Source organism: Peromyscus californicus, unplaced genomic scaffold, assembly GCF_007827085.1.
Source record: "Peromyscus californicus insignis strain IS unplaced genomic scaffold, ASM782708v3 Scaffold_8__1_contigs__length_139910024, whole genome shotgun sequence".
Classification (NCBI taxonomy): domain Eukaryota; kingdom Metazoa; phylum Chordata; class Mammalia; order Rodentia; family Cricetidae; genus Peromyscus; species Peromyscus californicus.
Genome location: NW_026294606.1, coordinates 89,000,206 through 89,017,181, shown reverse-complemented (window position 1 = coordinate 89,017,181; position 16,976 = coordinate 89,000,206). Strand labels below are relative to the sequence as shown.

Sequence of the window (16,976 nt, the reverse complement as noted above, 5' to 3'; positions counted from 1 at the left end):
ACAGGAAGCAGAGGGAGCCCCCAGCTGTTCCAGTAGCATCTTGGAATGGTCCAAGCACTGCCAGCCACAGGGTGGAGTCAGTCAGACCCTTCATGAGCAATGGCATCAGAACAGACACAACAGTGTGAAGCAGCCAAAGATGAGTTAAGTTTTTGAGACAGTCTTACTTTATAGCCCACAATGGCCTCAAACTCAGAGTGATCTTTCTGCCTCAGTCTCTTGAGTAGTGAGGTTATAGGCACATACCACCATGTCTTGGCTTTATTTTTCTAATTTTCTGTTTTCCAACTTTTCTACAAAGAGCAGACACTACTTTTAGAAAAAGAAGCTAAAGATCCAGTCTAAATATAGACGCCTTCCTACCAGGTATGAGCAGCTCAGAAAGGCACACACGGCTTGTACTTCCCTTCTATAGCCTCCATACCCATCCGACAAGCTAAGTCCCAGGGTGCTACCCCTGGACTGTGGGATGGGTAGAGACACGTGATCAAGATCCCAGATGATGACAACTTCAGGATAATCAAGTGGAAAGGATGAAACAGCGGTCAGGAAACCACCATGGAGCCAGGGCCTAACTGGCAGGAAAAGCTACCAAACCCTGGGGATGGGCCTTTGAGCATAAGAGTACATGTAGAACCAAGGCAGCAGGAGCTGGCACTAGTACCCAAACACAGTCTAGTCAACCATCAGCTATGCCTAAGCAGGAAAGGGTAACATCTGCTATATGCTTTCAAGTCAATGTAAGAAAACTGATTTGTAAGCACTTTACTAAAATAGTCATTTTGTGTCTCTAAACCAGAACAAGAAAATAGTTTAATAGTGAAAGCTATTTGCTGACTTAGGCCAAATGAAAGCCAATGCTAACCAAAAACCACTTTCCACACAAAAAATTCCTTTTAATGTTTCTTACCAGACAGACAGAAAAAATGGAGAGGAGAGCGAAGACAGACTGCTCGACTGTGGCAGAGTATGTATAGGGAGGGATCCCCAAGGTGGGGAGAGAATAGGCTTTTTCCACATCCAGTGAGGTCTGCTAGGACACAGCTCTGTAGTCCTGGACATCCCACCACAAGCTTGTCCCACATCCTGCATGGGAAGCTACTTAATACAGACTGCAAAAGAGCCCAGGCCTGCTGGAAGAACCCTGCCAGACACCGAAAAGAGGTAGGAACTGTGCAAACATGCTCCTCCTGGTGACCATGTACTAGTTTATGGTGCTGAAACATGTCACCACAGATGTAATTGAGGGCTGAGATGGTACACAGACAATGTCTCTGAAAGAAATAACCTGCTTCTCATCACCATACCCTTTCTGATATGGTCTGAGGCAGGTCCAAGGGACTGTCTTGCTGACTGGGGCTGGCTACTGCCTAACTGCTTACAGCTTCTGCCTTACTACACTCCATTCCATCCGAGGTTTGCACAGTGAGTCCAGGCACTAGAGATAGAGAGAAGGAGGAACATGGTGGTAAACCCTATTAGCCTCCTATAATCAAGAGCCATGGCCTGCACTCATGCCCTTGGGGACCTTGGACCATACACTGGTTGTGCATGCAGCTAGAGGAAGCAGGTGGCATCTCCAGCAGCTATCAACCTCAAGACTAAAGCTGCTAGCTCTCAGGAGCAGCCTAGAATGGGGCCTGTCATACTCACTGATTCCATCAGCTGCCACAAAGCCCTGTCAGAAGACACACACAGGCAAAAGGAACTCTGTGCAATACACCCCAGCCTTAGACTCAGACTTTGGTTTCAGTGTCTCCTCCATGAGGAGTGGTGAGAGGCTCCCTGGCTAGGCTGGGGGAAGTAGGAAGTGCCATAGTTGTCAGAAAAAGGTCCACTATCAGCAGTGAGGTGTGATCATGAGCATGAAGAATGCTCAGAAGCCAAATTTAAAATTTTTTAATTCTGTGTATGTATATGGGTATGTATACATGAGTGCAGGTGCCCACAGAGGCCAAAGGCATCAGATTCCTCCTGGAGTTTGAGTTACACATGGCTGTGAACTGCCTGATATGGTGCTGGCAATCAAACTCAGATCCTCTGGAAGGGCAAGATGTACTCCTAACCCCTGAGCCCATAATTTATGTTGGTTATTGTTTGAATCAGAATCTCACTATGTAGCCTTGGCTGGCCTGGAGCTTTCCATGTAGACCAGGCTGGCATTGAACTCACAGAGATCTATCTGCTAGAATTAGTGTGCACTGCCACACTTAGTGATTTATTTATATTTTATACATGAGTGTTTTATCTGTGTGTTTATCTGTGTACTACATGAGTGCAGGGCCCAGGAGGCCAAAGGGTGTCAGATCCCCTGGAACTGGAAATACAGACATTTTGTGAGTTGCTACCATTAGGTGTGCTGGAAATCAAACCCAGTTCCTAGGTCCTCTGGAAGAGCAGCTAGTGCTCTTAACTGATGAGCCATCTCCAAGATTAAAGGCACAATGAGCCCCAGTACAAGAAGCCCACTCCAATACACCAAAGGCTGCCATCTAAAGTAAAGCAGCAAACCATTCCTCAGCCCTCCTCCCCTGGAAAACCTGACTAGAGAGACTCAGGATGCCTAAATTCAGGCAGCAGGTGCCACTCTCTGCTCTGAGCCTGCAAATGGGAGTTAGGTTCCCGACCCCACACCCAAGGGGCAGCAAGGGGCACTAATTGTGGGTGTTTATCCCAAGGACTGCTGATATTAAAGACACATTACACACAATATTGTTACAGTGAATATCCTGGCTAGGAATGTGTTTCTTTAACAAATGAGAAGGGGTCTTGCTACCTTGCCCAGGCTAGCCCCAAGCTCCCAAACCTTTAGGCTCAAGGAATGTTCTCATCTTAGGTTTCCAAGGGGCTGGGCCACAGGTGTGTATATCTGAGTCTGGCTCAGAAGCATGTTTCCACTCTGGAGTTTTGTATGAGAAACTGGCCAAATCACAGTAAATTCACTAACTCAACTGCCTAAGATGGACCCTTGACAACAAGCAGAATGCTAAAGTGACTGTTGTGAAGCCTTAGAACATGGACTCCGCCGGGCGGTGGTGGCGCACGCCTTTAATCCCAGCACTCGGGAGGCAGAGCCAGGCGGATCTCTGTGAGTTCGAGGCCAGCCTGGACTACAGAGTGAGTTCCAGGAAAGGCACAAAGCTACACAGAGAAACCCTGTCTCAAAAAACCATAAAAAAAAAAAAAAAAAAAGAACATGGACTCCACACCACCAAAGCAACCAGCACTATCCAGTAGTCAGTCCAAACCTACAAACACTGATAAGCTGAACAGCACCAAGGGCAGCAAGACTACCACAGGACAGACAAGGGGTAGGTATCTCATCTTGTGGGCTGTGCCCTGTGCCCAGAGAAAGGAAAAGGGAACCCATGAGCTGATCCAGGGTGCAGCCTATTGGTAAAGTTCCAGTTCAGCTGCACAAAGAGGACCCCCCTCCACTTCCAAGAGAGATACCAATACCCCTCCTATCAACTGTGCCATGTTTCAGCATAAGTTCTGAGAAACACAGGTATGGGACTGGTTCCAAGACACTTTACATGCATAGTGAACACTTAGAACACAAAAATAAAGAAAACAAAGATGGAAACACTCCTGCTCAACATCCTGCCATCAGAAGCAAGAACTTGGGTATAACCAGCAAAGTCCTGGTGACCCCCCCACCAATCAGAAGTTGATTTGGAAGACCAAAAAATGCTCCGAAGGGCTCTAAAAACCAAGTCTCCCAGCAGCTCAGCAGATGCTGGTCTCAAAATGCCTTAACTCAACATACATGAACCACATACACTAGCAAGAAGGGACCCTTTCAGTGATCACATCTCCCACTAGGATCTCCTGTCTCTGGCTTAGCTCTGACCTTAGTGACTACTGAGTCTCCAGCACCCTAGCTGACCTGGATAAGCAAAACTGAGGCCATAACCAGCTGACCCCTGTCACTCTCAAGCAGCATCTTGTGCAGGGCCAGAACCCACTCACTGTCCTTTCTCCACTAGTGGATGTGAACATAGTGGCTTGTTGTGCACTGGTCATTCATACTGGTGACTGGCTTGTCCCACCTCTACCTACTGTCCGTCCATGCGTGAACTCTCCCTATGGATTCTGTCGCATCACTTACAGCTAGACTGTCGGGTTGTTAGGTTTATTTGCTGTGAGTCATTTCTCTTTCCCTGGTGTGTGAACAATAAACCACGCATTTGAAAAAGACACCTGATTGACTGCTTCTCTGTGACTCATAAATTCAAGCCAACATAGCAACTAGACTTGCTGAGGAAAATCACAGCTGACCATGGGCTAAGAAGAGAAATGTGTGGTATGCCCAGCCAACCAGAGCATCTTTATTCCTCAGAACCAATCCACAGGTCCTACAGTATCTCCGTCACAGAATCCAAGAAGCAACCATAATCAATAGACACCAGAGAAACATAACTAGGCCCCTGGCAGAGCAAAAGCCTCGTGGAAATGACTAAGCTGGTCAAGAGTCTCAGGTAGAAACAGCAGGGAAGTTTTATTAAGCAATACAAAGGGAAGCACAGGCTGAAGAACCAAAGGGCACCAAGAGAAGAACAGAGATGGTTTGGGGGAGGATTTTGGTTTGGTTGGTTTGTTTATTTGTTTGTTTGTTGAGAAAGGATCTCATTAATTCTAGCTGGCCTCGAACTCACAGAGATCCACCTGCCTCTGTCTCTTGAGTGCTGAGATTAAAGGTGTGTGCAACCATACCCCTCCTCAAGAAAATGGAGTTTTAAAAGTGAAATTTCAGGGGCTGGGCGGTGGTGGCGCACGCCTTTAATCCCAGCACTCGGGAGGCAGAGCCAGGCGGATCTCTGTGAGTTCGAGGCCAGCCTGGACTACCAAGTGAGTTCCAGGAAAGGCACAAAGCTACAGAGAAACCCTGTCTCGAAAAACCAAAAAAAAAAAAAAAAAAAAAAAAGTGAAATTTCAGAATCAGAAAATGCCATTTCTGAACTAAAAACCCGGCTTAGAAGCAGGCTTGAGATAACAACACTGTCATCTTGATGGCTTTGAAGATGGATCCATGGAAGGTGGCCCATCAGCAGGACAGAAGAGAGATCTGAGAGGACACCTATGGGGGAACAACAAATGGGTAAATGCCTGCAATTGCATCCCCACAGGAAATAGACACAAGGACTGGAATGTGTTGCTGAAGTCCCCAAGTTTAGCAAAAGGCATAAATTCACAGCTCCAAAACATTCAGAGTAGCCAACAGGTAAGCTTAGGAGAGAGAGCATGCAGACACAGGCACAAGGGAGGTACAGAACAGCCCGACGGCTCTCCACTGTCTACCAACCCAAGTGATGAGACAGGGAAAAGCAAAGCTGTGTGCCAGCACCTGCTGAAAGGATGCAGTACAGGCTGGGTCTTCTAAGAGGAAAAAAAAAAATCACAAAATGGGAACTATGTGAGCAAATGTGAAAGACTGCACAGTCAATCACTCATTCACTCACTCACTCACTCACTCAAGATATGGTTTTATCCTGTAGCCCAAGCTGGCCCTGAACTTGTGGTCTTCCTGCTTCAACCCTCCAAATGTTGGGATTACAGGTATATGGCATCACTTCCTGCCTCTCTCCATCCTCCCTCCCTCCCTTCCTTTCCTCTCCTCTCCCCTCCCCTCTTCCCCCCCAATGCTGAACTAAGGTGTAAAAGTCTTGTACACACTAGGTAAGTACTCTGCCACTGAGCTTCAGCCCAGAATCTATCTTCATCTTGATTTAAAAAAACAGAAAACAACTCCTCCCACTGAAGCAGATTACTACAATGTACTGTGAGGTTTAGGGCCTCTGTTGTTGGCATAGGAACCACCCCCGCCCCCCCCGGGACAAAGGTAGCCCCCAACACAGGTGAGAAGTACTGCATAGTCAAAGTGGACTTGAGAGGTAAGACTACACCAAGACCCCAAGATCCACCATGAAATCCCACAGTGTGAAAGAAGACAGGAGATAAAATGGAATTTCATGACTCTTAAATGGAGTCTTCGGCGTATACAAAACTAACCAGTTAATAGAAAAGTAGCAGAACAGAACAAAGAAAAAGAGCAAAAAAGCCTGAGGAGGGCACAGGATGAAGGTAGGAATGGGTTAGAAAACAGCGAGGGAGTAGAAAATGGCCCTTCTCTACCGTGAGAGGCTTGTGTCACACGGGTTCACACAGCTGTCAAAAGACAGGGCAAAGGGAAGAAAAACAAAAACAAAAAAAACTATGCATTTCGCCCAGTCTAAGTTTTGCCTGGAAATGAATCCTAGAGAACTACTGGTGTGTAGGACTGAGCAACACCAGGCCGAAAGGCTCCAGTGCAGTCCTAGGAGAGGACTGTGGGTCCCAAGCCAGAGCCCTGCAAGTAGTCTCACTCTCCTAAACGGCCGGTACCCACCTCTGCAGCCTCCTAGAGCAAAGCTGCCTTCCCATCTCACTGTCCTGAGATCCCCTTTCATTTCTAACAATGAACTAAAACAAATGTCATCATTTTGTCTTCACATAATAAAAATAGCCACCAACTGATGCCACCTTTGCAAACTGCTAAGGCTTACCTGTTTTCTTGGTGCTAAAAGAGGAACATGGGTCAACTAACTCTGGTGATGATTCAACACATCCCTGGAATGCACTGGGGACAGTGCTGAGCACATAGCTGATGTGGGCTACCATCCATCCCCTCTTCTTGGACCCTTGTTCTCTATATCACGTTTCACATGACCCTGAAGGGGAAGTCAGAGCCGTCAGAGCCTCCCTATCAACCACTGGATAGCTACTGCAGGCACCCACACACCCCCTCAGAAGATCATCCTCCCAATGTGCTATGCCTGCCAACCTTCAGCACCCTGCACAGCACAGAAGCCTCTGACCCTATCTCAAAAAGCCTGGTGCTTGGCAATACCTGGGTGTACCACACCAACCTCTCCACAGCTGCCACTTGGCACCTTCAAACGTCCCTTCAACTTTACCAAACAGCACCACAAGACTGTCAAGAATCATTCTCATGTCTAGAGTGATGAGGGAGGGGGTTGGGCCTCTGCTTCATAAACTAAATCTTAAGTGCAAAAGTGCCTGTGGCTGCACTGGGCACATCTAGACTTCCCACCTGCGCGTGCTTTAATGAGGCTCACTGTTGAGTCAGTATGAGGCCTGAGGACATACAAATTCCTTTGTAGGAACTCTACTGATACTCTCTGTGGTTCCCAAATAATCAGGAAATGATTCCATGCCTCTCCCTTCTGAGGATGAACTGGTATCACTGGTTAAACTAAGAGAGAAGCAGGCTAGACACTGGAATGACATGGCTGCTCCCTTTACTGCTAATCATTAGCAACCACAGCATCCAGCTTGCTACAAGTCAGAGTAGCATGGACACAAAAGGAACACAGTACACACAAGCCTTTCTCAGGACTAATGGTTACTCTACAAAAATGAATTAAACCCCTCAGACTGCCAAGGAAAACAGCCTACTAAAGTGTTCCCAATGCTTCACAGGGCCCCCATCACTCGGTGCACTTGCTCAGGGTCCTGTGGATTCTATGTGTTGGCAGTAAAGACAGCACAAAGCCCAATACAACGGCACAGCGTTTTTCCAGAGAGCTGTGCAGCCACCACTAGAGAAAGATCAAGTCAAAGACCATTACATAGGACACAGAGGAAAGTCCCTGGAAACAGCCCACAGTACGTGAGAAAAATAGTTCCTGCCATGCCACTGAGCTGCACCAGGAACTGGCCACAGCACCAGCCCTTCCCTCCTCTCATTGGCTGGAACAGATGTTCCTTGGAACGAGCAATGCAGGGATGCTGGATGATCACCATCTCTGTGCTCCAGCGAATGAGCCTTTCAACAGAAACACAAAGACATCTATGATCATAACTAGGCAGAAATCTCTAAGGATGTAATGGAAAGATTAGAATATGTGAGCCATTACGTGGGCAATGGAGCAGGTTTGGACCCAGGGCAAAGTCACAAGTTAGACACACTGCTGTGATTTCTAAGGAGAGTTAAGGCATCAAGTTATCTGGTGATTTAACTAAAAAAAAAAAAGTCAAGAAGCTGTAAAGTTGTTTCTTGTTCACACTGAATAATGACACCAGCTTATGAAGAAATGTACCATATATGTGCCACACTCATGGCCCCTTAGTGTGTATCATGCACAGCACATGCTCCATGTACCATCTGTTTCCTGTGCATATACATTGTGCCATATATCTATCCTCATAAGTGTTGCAGGGAGCAAGAGGGGTTGGAAAGGAGTCAGGGAGAAAGGAGTGGACAATACAGAACTTGCCAAATAACCCTCAGAGGGGACAAGGATGCCTAGAAGGCCTGGGCATCTGGGTGGGACAGGTGGAGTGAGCAGCTTGCCTAACGACAGACCAGTTGACTGGGGAGCCCACTTGGAGCTCCAGTGTGGTTGGGCACATAAGATTGGGGTGTGTGTGTCATGGTTATCAGCCAGAAGGGTAAATCAAAGCTGAAAATAACAAGTATACAGCTTCAAAAAAAGACAAATCAGCCTCATCACACAACTCAATTGCAGTTGGCCAACCCCCACCACAAGCCACCATGTGGGGAAGCTGTTCAACTTCCATGTTTGCTCACAACCAAAATGGAAAAGCTGGCATCCCCTGGACAAAGAAAGAGTGGCTAGGAGCAAGAGCTTAGACTACACTGATGGCCACTAATCACGCTGGGAAAGACATCACAGGAGCCAGCCTGGTGGCGCACAACTAAAGTCCTAGCCCTAGGGAGGCTAAGGAAGGAAGATCATGAGTTCCAGGCAAGCCTGGGCTACAGAGTGAGACTGCATCTCAAAATAAGTAAATTAATTAACTAAAAATTTAACAACAAACAAACAAACAAAAACCCTCCCACATAGCCACAAAACCATCCAGAGAGTTCAGAAACAAATCCAGATAGTGATGGGGTGTGTGATGAGAGCAGTTCCACCTAGAGAGTAAAGGCCACCATCTAATAGACAGTGCTGAGAAAGAGACTGGCATGTACAGTGCCAAGGAGCTTTGCCCCTCACACCAATCAAATCCAGATGGGGTAATTCAACAGAAAAGAGACTGAACAAGTTCTGTCCAGATGATACTGGGAAGTATCCTCAAGCTGTGTCATGCTCACATGCATGTGTCACATATGTATCTTTTATAGTAGATGTGCTCTCTAACAAATTTCTACTTAGGCCAAAGGACATATATGGTATAACAAACCAAACTGTGGACAAGTCAAAGCTAGGAAAACAAACAAAACTCTTCCTAGAGTCAATGTTCTCACAAGTCCAGGTGTTCTAGAACACAAAGACCCATTACCTGGTAGGAAAGAACATGAAGGGAACATGAAGATGCCCCAACAATTAAAACCAGAAAAAAAGTACACCATCATCTGGAGAGGACCCTGAGGATGGTTCTTCTCTCTGAATGGCAGTGACCAAGGTCTGCTATTGCACTGGCAGGTGTGGGGACAGGAACAGGTAGGCACGGCCTTGTTTACAAGGTCAAGGTGAACAATTCAGTCATACTCATATGGTAGGCACATGTGATGCTGACAGACTGCACAGAAAGAGTTCAAGGGATAGATGTGTGAGGAAAAAGCATGTTCAGTACATACAGTCTCTCCCAAAAGTTCTACAAAGAACTATTTTACAAAAGGGATTGGGGGCTGGGGAAAAGTAAAAAACTATGTTTGTTTTTTTGGGTTTTGTTTTTGTTTTTGTTTTTTGTTGTTTTTTTTTTAAGGATACTTTGCTTGTTTTGAGGCCTCTAAAGGGCTGGCTGGAAGGCCTGCAAAAGCCATGGCTATCAAGTACCTTAAATGCAAAACTAAATTAAATAGCCTGAGCCCCAGAGAAAGAAAGGAGCAACAGCTGGACCTGGTGAGGGGACTTGTCATCCAGAGTCCTTTTGTACCATTTTGGCCATTTGTCTCTGATTATACAACTACTTAAAACTTAAATTAAGAAACTACTGAATTCCCACCAATAAAAAAGGCATCTTAGCAAGCTGGGCAGTGGTGGAGCATGCCTTTAATCCCAGAACTTGGGAGGAAGAGGCAGGTGGATCTCTGTTAGTTTGAGGCCAGCCTGGTCTACATAGTGAGTTCCAGGACAGCCAGAGCTGTTACAGAGAGAAACCCTGTCTCAAAAAACCGAACAACATCAAAAAAACTTAGCCGAAGAAATGAGAGGGCAAAGGGCAGTAACAGAAGACTAGGTCTATCTGAAGATGAGAGTAGACACCATGGGCACGGAGCAGGACGGCCCTGTTCCTAGTTCACACACATGTGGTGGTACAGCAATGTGTAAGTATATGTCAAGACATACATGGGTATGTACAGAAGAAATGCTGACCTGATTAGAGGGTGGAGCCATGCTTAGAGGGACAAAGGAGGGTGGCTAGCTTTGTTTAGAAAGCCAATGAACATGCTTAGGGACCAAGCAGAAAAACAGTAGAGGTCAAAGGTGGTGAAGGGGAAAAAAGGAGACAGGAAATAGCAAAGTTCAGACACCTGACCCTGCCAAGTCCCTGAGGAAACCGAGGACAGGACTCAAACAGAGATCTGATGGAAGGAACAGGGATGTTAAGGCCAGGACATCAAGAGAAAGCCTCCTAAAGGCCTGTGTCTTTCCATCTGTGGCCAAGAAGAGGCAGGCAAGCTGGCTGCTGCGGGACCAGCTTAGGATCTTCCACACCCTAGCCAACTACCCCGTAGGGTATCAGAAGACCAACTAACTACTGCAAGAGAATATTTGCTCCCATTCTGGTCTCACTTTAAATAACTTCAAGCCTTTCAACCCACAACAAAATTCTATTCAGAGTTGCCTGCTTCATGAGATCCTGATGGTCTCTTTGCTTTTTGTTTTGAAACAGGGCCTCACTACATATCCAAGGCTAGCCTCTACCTCATGACAAGCCTCCTGTTCCAGCCTCTCAAGGGACAAAGATAACTTTGCCTTTGTCATGCCATGTTTCTACCGCATTCCTTCCTCCATGGAGCCACCTGCTACTGCCTTGCTAACAATGGCTCAGAAGGCACATCTAAGGTCTGAAGTCAAAGCCTGCAGCAATCTTGCTGGTAAGCTCACCCCTGATGGGTCCCAGCTGAAGTCCTGGGAGTGAGGATTTTTATTCTGAAATCTTACCCTGCTAAGGGAGGGAGGGACGGAGCCCTAATGTAGAAATTATTTTTCCCAGGAAAAATAATTTTAAAAAATGTGGGGCTGGAGAACTGGCTCAGCAGTTGAGAGCATTAGCTGCTCTTCCAGAGGACCTGGGTTCAATTCCCAGCATCCACATGGCAGTTTACAACCATCTGTAATTCCAGTCCCATGGATTTGATACCTCTTCAGGCACCAGGCATGTATGTGGTATAGACATACATACAGGCAAAACACCCATACAAATAATATAAAAATAAATCTTAAAAAAAATTTACTGTTCTCTACCCACAGCTTCACAGAAGCCAGGAGCCAATCCGGTCTACAGAGAGCACATCTAGGTGGCACCTTTAGCAGTATGCATGCCAATGGTCTGGAAACTATATATTGTAAGTGTGCTCTCAACCCAAAGGCAAGGAAAATATGGCACAGAGGACTGAGGCACAATGGACAGAATGGAACTTCAGTAAACAATGGCTTCAGAAAGCAGCAAGACTTGGCACGGTTTATTCCTGGTTACTTGCTAGCTACCTGTGCACACAATGTCACCATGCTATGCATCAGACCCTGTTGTGACAGCTTCCAGATTCTGAAGCATGATGCTCCAGCACACAGCTCAGATGGGGCTCAAATGATGACTAAAGTGCACATAGGCTGAATAGGAAAGCAACAGTCTTAGAGCTCAATGTGAGGGCAAAGGACAATCACTTCAGAGCCATACAGTCACACCACTCCGTGGCAGCAAGCGGACCTGCTGTAACTGCAAGACACTACTAGGCTTCCACTTGCTGTTGGAGATCTGGCACTGAGAAGGTCATTAAAATAGAGTTTGAGGGTGTCTAAAAGCCCACATCATGCACTTCACTGTGAACGGGACAATCACTCTGACCATGAACTGGAGTACTCCCACCTAGATAGAAATAGAGGGAGCAATGTGTACAGACAGTGGACTCAGGGAGAAGATCAGCTGTCCTGGAAAAAAATGTTATCTCAGTCCTGGGTATCCTGAAGACACAATCTACTCTAGCTCTTTAGAATGCTGGGGGCTTTTGGCAGCAGTGTGCAGTGTCAGGGTTAAAAGAGAAATCAAGCGAAGCCATCTACTCCTCACGTGATACCCACAGGACAAACTGCCCCAATGTCTGACCTTTGAACTGCAATGACTTGCAAGAGCTTAACACAGACAAGCAGTCAAGTGGAAGCAAAGCCTGTCTCAGGCAAGAGCTTACTAGCAATTTTATTAGTAGTCTGTGGAGATTGCTGTAAGCCTGCAGAGGTCAAACCCTAGGGCACACACAGCCAAAACCAGGTGGACAGCTCTGGAACTATTCAGACATCCACCAAAATCAAGAACAGAACCTCAACGCCCCCTCCCCCCCAACACACACACACACACAGCACACCACTTCGGACCTCCTTTAAGAGAAAAACAATCCCATGAAGTAGTTCTGGCTTCCAGAACAGATACCAGGGTCACTGGACTGTGCCCCGTTACACCTGTAACAGGACAGACTCACAGCCAACTCCACCTGCCATTGTAACCATAGTACCTAGAGGGCCCAGCAGCTATGTAGCCTGCTCAGCAGTCCCCCAGGTGGCAGTCCATCCCAAGAATGAAGTCCTTTGGGATAGCATGTGCTGACAGAGTGCCAAGGAGTATGTGTTAATGTTGGGCATTCAGGAGTTTACCATGAAGAATGATCTCAACTAAGCATCAATCCAAACCCCTATCCCCTGATGAACAGATAAACCATGGCCCATTCACATGATGAATAAATATTAATCAGTCATAAAAAAGCGGTATGCACACTCTCACAAGTGAAGCCTTTAAAAGCATGCCAAGTGAAAGAAGCCCATCACAAAAGGGCCAGTATCTGTGCTTCCGTTTACATGGTATGACCACAGAAGACAAATCCATGGAGATAGAAATTTGACCATGAGTGTCTGTTGAAGGACTGGTAGGGAGAATGGGAGTGATGGCTGAGAGGAATTGGTGTCTTTAAAGAGTAATCAGATGATCTCAAGTTCCACCATGTTAATGGCCACAAAGCACTGCATAATACCTCTGGCCAGAACAATTCAGAGTGAACGCTCTCTTGCACCAGCTCCCTGCCACCAACTTGAACAAGTGTACAGGCAGCCTTGAACTCCAGATCCTCCTTCCTCAGCCTCCTGAGTGCTAAGATTGATTATAGGTCAGTATCTCATTGCCCAGTCAAAGGTCTTGATTTAACATGCTTCCAAAATCAAGGCTTTCTATTTAAACCAAATGCAAACCCTGTTCTCACCATAGCACCCTGAGACCACGTCTAAGGGACAGAAAGCATTGGCAGCATTGAGGAGACTAAGTCCTGCAGTCCCTCACCCTCCATACCAGTGTGCTCAATACAACAGATGGTTTTCTCAAGTAAGCCATGCCTATGTAATGGCATCCACAGCGGGGCCTGGTGCATACCTAGCTTCTCAGTTCTCAGGAGGCTGAGGCAGGAGGATAGTGACTCGCAGCCCAGAGTGAGCAACACAGAGAGATTCTGGTCTTTAAAACAAATAAACCACACTTTTAAACTCCTAGAATTACTCAAAACATTGTGCATTTTTTAAATAAAATGAAAAGTGAGGGCTTACAGAACTGACTACAAATAATGAGCTTTTCAAAAAGGTAAGCGAAATAAAATTTTAAAGCAGACAAAGACATCTGAAAGCAACTCCCCCCATCTTTGTTTCTGAGGGCACAGCCTCAAGATCAAGTGTACCTCTGAGGAAGGAATGCACGGGCTGCCTGCTCCTGAGGACAGTGAGGCCCAGGTCCAGTCCAGGGCTAAGCAGGCACTCAGCTGGACTTCATCCTCCAAGGATCCCCCTCCAAGCACACCATTAGGCTTCAATTTCAGAGCTGCCAGTGAGCCCGAAGTCCAGCTAGGGGAGCTAAAGTCCCTTTGGGAGTGACTTAGAGCCAGGGAGAAGAAAAAGAAAAAGGTCTGTTTGGACCTAGGCAAACATGACCCAGCCTTCATTGCTGTGCCAAGGGTCCCCAAGGGTCAAACAGTGTCCCTAAATTTCCAAAGAGGACCCCAACCCCGTCAAGCCCACATAATTCCTATAACAACCACAATGCCCCGGGCAAGACATTTAAGATATTTAAGTCAGACAATACACACCTCTGCAAAATGCACTGAAAAGCCGGCATGGTCAGGAAGGCCACACTGATGGCACAGTTGCCAGCTGCCCTGTCACCTCTGGAGTACTTTAGCCCAGCCTTCTACTGCACAGGAGACAAAGGCTGAGGTTATACAGCTGGTGACTAGTGCCCTGACCCTGGGGACTAGATTAACTCCTTCACCTCTCAATAGACTTTTGACTGAGACAAAGGCTATCTTATACAAGATGTTCTGAGGGCTGGCTGGAGTGGGGTGGAGCCTGTCAGTGGCAGAGCACCTGCCTGGCATGCACAAGGTTCTAGGCTTCATCTCCAACACTGTTTGGGTGGGAAAGGACCCAAGACATTTGTTCTAGACACTTCTATTCTGAACTGACTGCCCTACTAAACTAAGAGGCACCACCTTTTACACAGAGTGATCCCCTGGATGTACTACTGTAAGCTTCACTCACACAGTGGTCTGGCTGAAGCAAAAATGGGGAATGGCAAGTGCATGGTCTTGAACAAAACGAATTGCAGGTGAAGAGACCACAGCAACCTAGACTCCCCAGACAGGTGACAGTTCCTTGGCTTGGGGAGCTGAAATTTCCTTGGGCCCTGCCTTTCTTGTTGACAGATACCCAGCACACAATAGAGAAGTGAGGTGGGAAACTGTCTATGGAGGGTAGGGGGGAGATGGGGGGGAGCAAAAACCAAACAGAAAACCACCAACTCAGAGGCAAATGTCACTGGAAAGATAAGACACCACAGAAACCCATCCAGGAACCACAACCACTTCTTAGAGGAAGATATTAAAAAGGAGAAGCCACAAGTCAAGGTTCAAAGAGAGCTGAAAGAAGACAAAAAGAGGCTTGCTTTCCTGACCATCCCATCTTGTTCACCTTGGGCAAGGGAAGAGTGTTAGAGCTTTGACTTCAAAAGAACTCAAAGGCTGCAGAGAAGGTGGGCAGGAGGCCCAACTGTGGCCTCCTACTGCCAAGGACACCCTGTGGTACCTCAATGGCCCCCAGGCACTGGAGAGCCTTTCTCTTACAGCAAACATGGGCTCCCGGATCCAAAGCTGCTAAAGGCCTCCAAAGGTCCAAACACCCACCGACTCCGTCATCCACAACTATGGGCTACGGGCTCAGAGGGCCGGAGGGGCATGAGTTCCTTCAGCTCTTCAGCATGGCATCCAAAAACCCGGCCTTCAGCTTTCACCAGAAGCTGGTGCTGCGCCTCAAACACTTGGGCCAAAGCTGGTATTTCTGAACAGACAGTCAGGCTGACCTTCCTGCCCAGCAAGCTGACTTGTCATCCTAAGACCAGATCCCACCTCAGTAGTTTGGGCTCTCCCCATGTCGGGTAACGAGTGACAACTCACAAGCATCGAGGCAACGAGGCTGCAAATAACCCTTGTCAATGGCCAGGCTCTCCAGACAGTCATGCTTACCAGTGTGCACAACCCACACGAACGCACACGCACACACACGTTCGCCGCGTACATCGTACCCCTGCCATGCACACGCGCGCCCGCCCGCCCGGGGACACCTGTGCCAGGAAGTCAGGGGCAGGGCCCACCTGGGCCAAGGTTCCAGAGCCTTCGCAGAAACACCAGATCTAGCCAGAGCAAGTCGACATATTGCTGAACTGTTATCTGTCACCCAAGAGCCCGGGTGACAGCACAAAGGCCTTATCGCGTCTCCAGCGTGGGCTGTGACACAGAACACACAAAGGGGCTGCGCACTGACGCCGGCCACCGGGTCCCTAGTGGGTCCTCTGCAGGCTGGCCAGTGAAGGACCCCAGACGCGCTGCCCGACCGCACGCGCGCGCTCACCTTGTGGCAGGCGGAGCAGGTGGGCAGAGCGCCGCCGGGCCCGGGCGCGCTCTTGCCGCCGCCACCGCCGCCGCCGCCGCCGCCGCCGTTGCCGTTCAGGCTGCTCTGGATCTGCGTGAGCTCCTGGCGCAGCACCTGCTTCTGATGGAAGCTGAAGGCCGGGTGGTTGGAGGCCATGGTGAAGAGCAGAAGGAACTCATCGCCCGTGCGTCCCTCGTTGAGCTGCAGCCCGTAGTTGTGGATGATGGAGTCGGTGTGCGTGAGCGTGCGGTACAACACGCCCGCAGCCTCGCGCTGCTCCGAGCCCAGCAGCGCCAGCGACACCAGCAGCTTGCTACGCACCACCTCGTCTGTCAGGTTGGTGAGGCTGCCAAGGTCCGCCGGGTTGTTGGCCTTAATCTCCGAGTCGCGCAGCGAATGGTAGTCCTTGCGTGCCAGGTCCTCCAGGCACGAGCCGAGGAAGCGCAACTCGAGAGGGATGCACAGGTCCAGCAGGCCGCACAGGAACTCCACGCGCTGCGGCGACGGCAGTTCGGAGAACCAGCGGTACACGCCGTCCCTCTGCAACGGGCAGCGCTTCTCCACCATGCTGCCGCCCGCGCCGCGCCCGCCGCCGGGCCCGGGAGCCGCGCGCGGGCGGCCGGGGGGCGCGCAGGGCCGCGGCCGGGCGCCGGGACCGGAGCCGGGCGAGGCCGCGCGCGCGCGGGCCGGGCGCGGGCGCGGGCGCGGGCCGGGCGCGCGCGGGCCGGGGGAGCCGCCCGCCAGGGGCCCCGCGGCGGCCGGAGCCGGGGCCGCGGCCGGGGCGGCTGGGGGCGGCGAGCGGCCTCGGGGCCGCCGCTCACGGGGAGG

General features: G+C 48.9%; 1 protein-coding gene across 2 annotated transcripts in view; it reads right to left on the bottom strand.

Annotated features, from left to right (window-relative positions):
- The window catches only part of Zcchc14 (zinc finger CCHC-type containing 14), a 53,684-nt gene extending 36,922 nt beyond the window's left edge, over positions 1-16,762 (bottom strand). For both annotated transcript variants that reach the window (XM_052726881.1, XM_052726882.1), the window contains exon 1: positions 16,128-16,762. In XM_052726881.1, coding sequence (XP_052582841.1) covers positions 16,128-16,715 — 588 coding nt within the window. In that variant the 5' untranslated portion in view covers positions 16,716-16,762. The remainder of the gene's footprint in view (positions 1-16,127) is intronic.
- Positions 16,763-16,976: the final 214 nt, after the last annotated feature.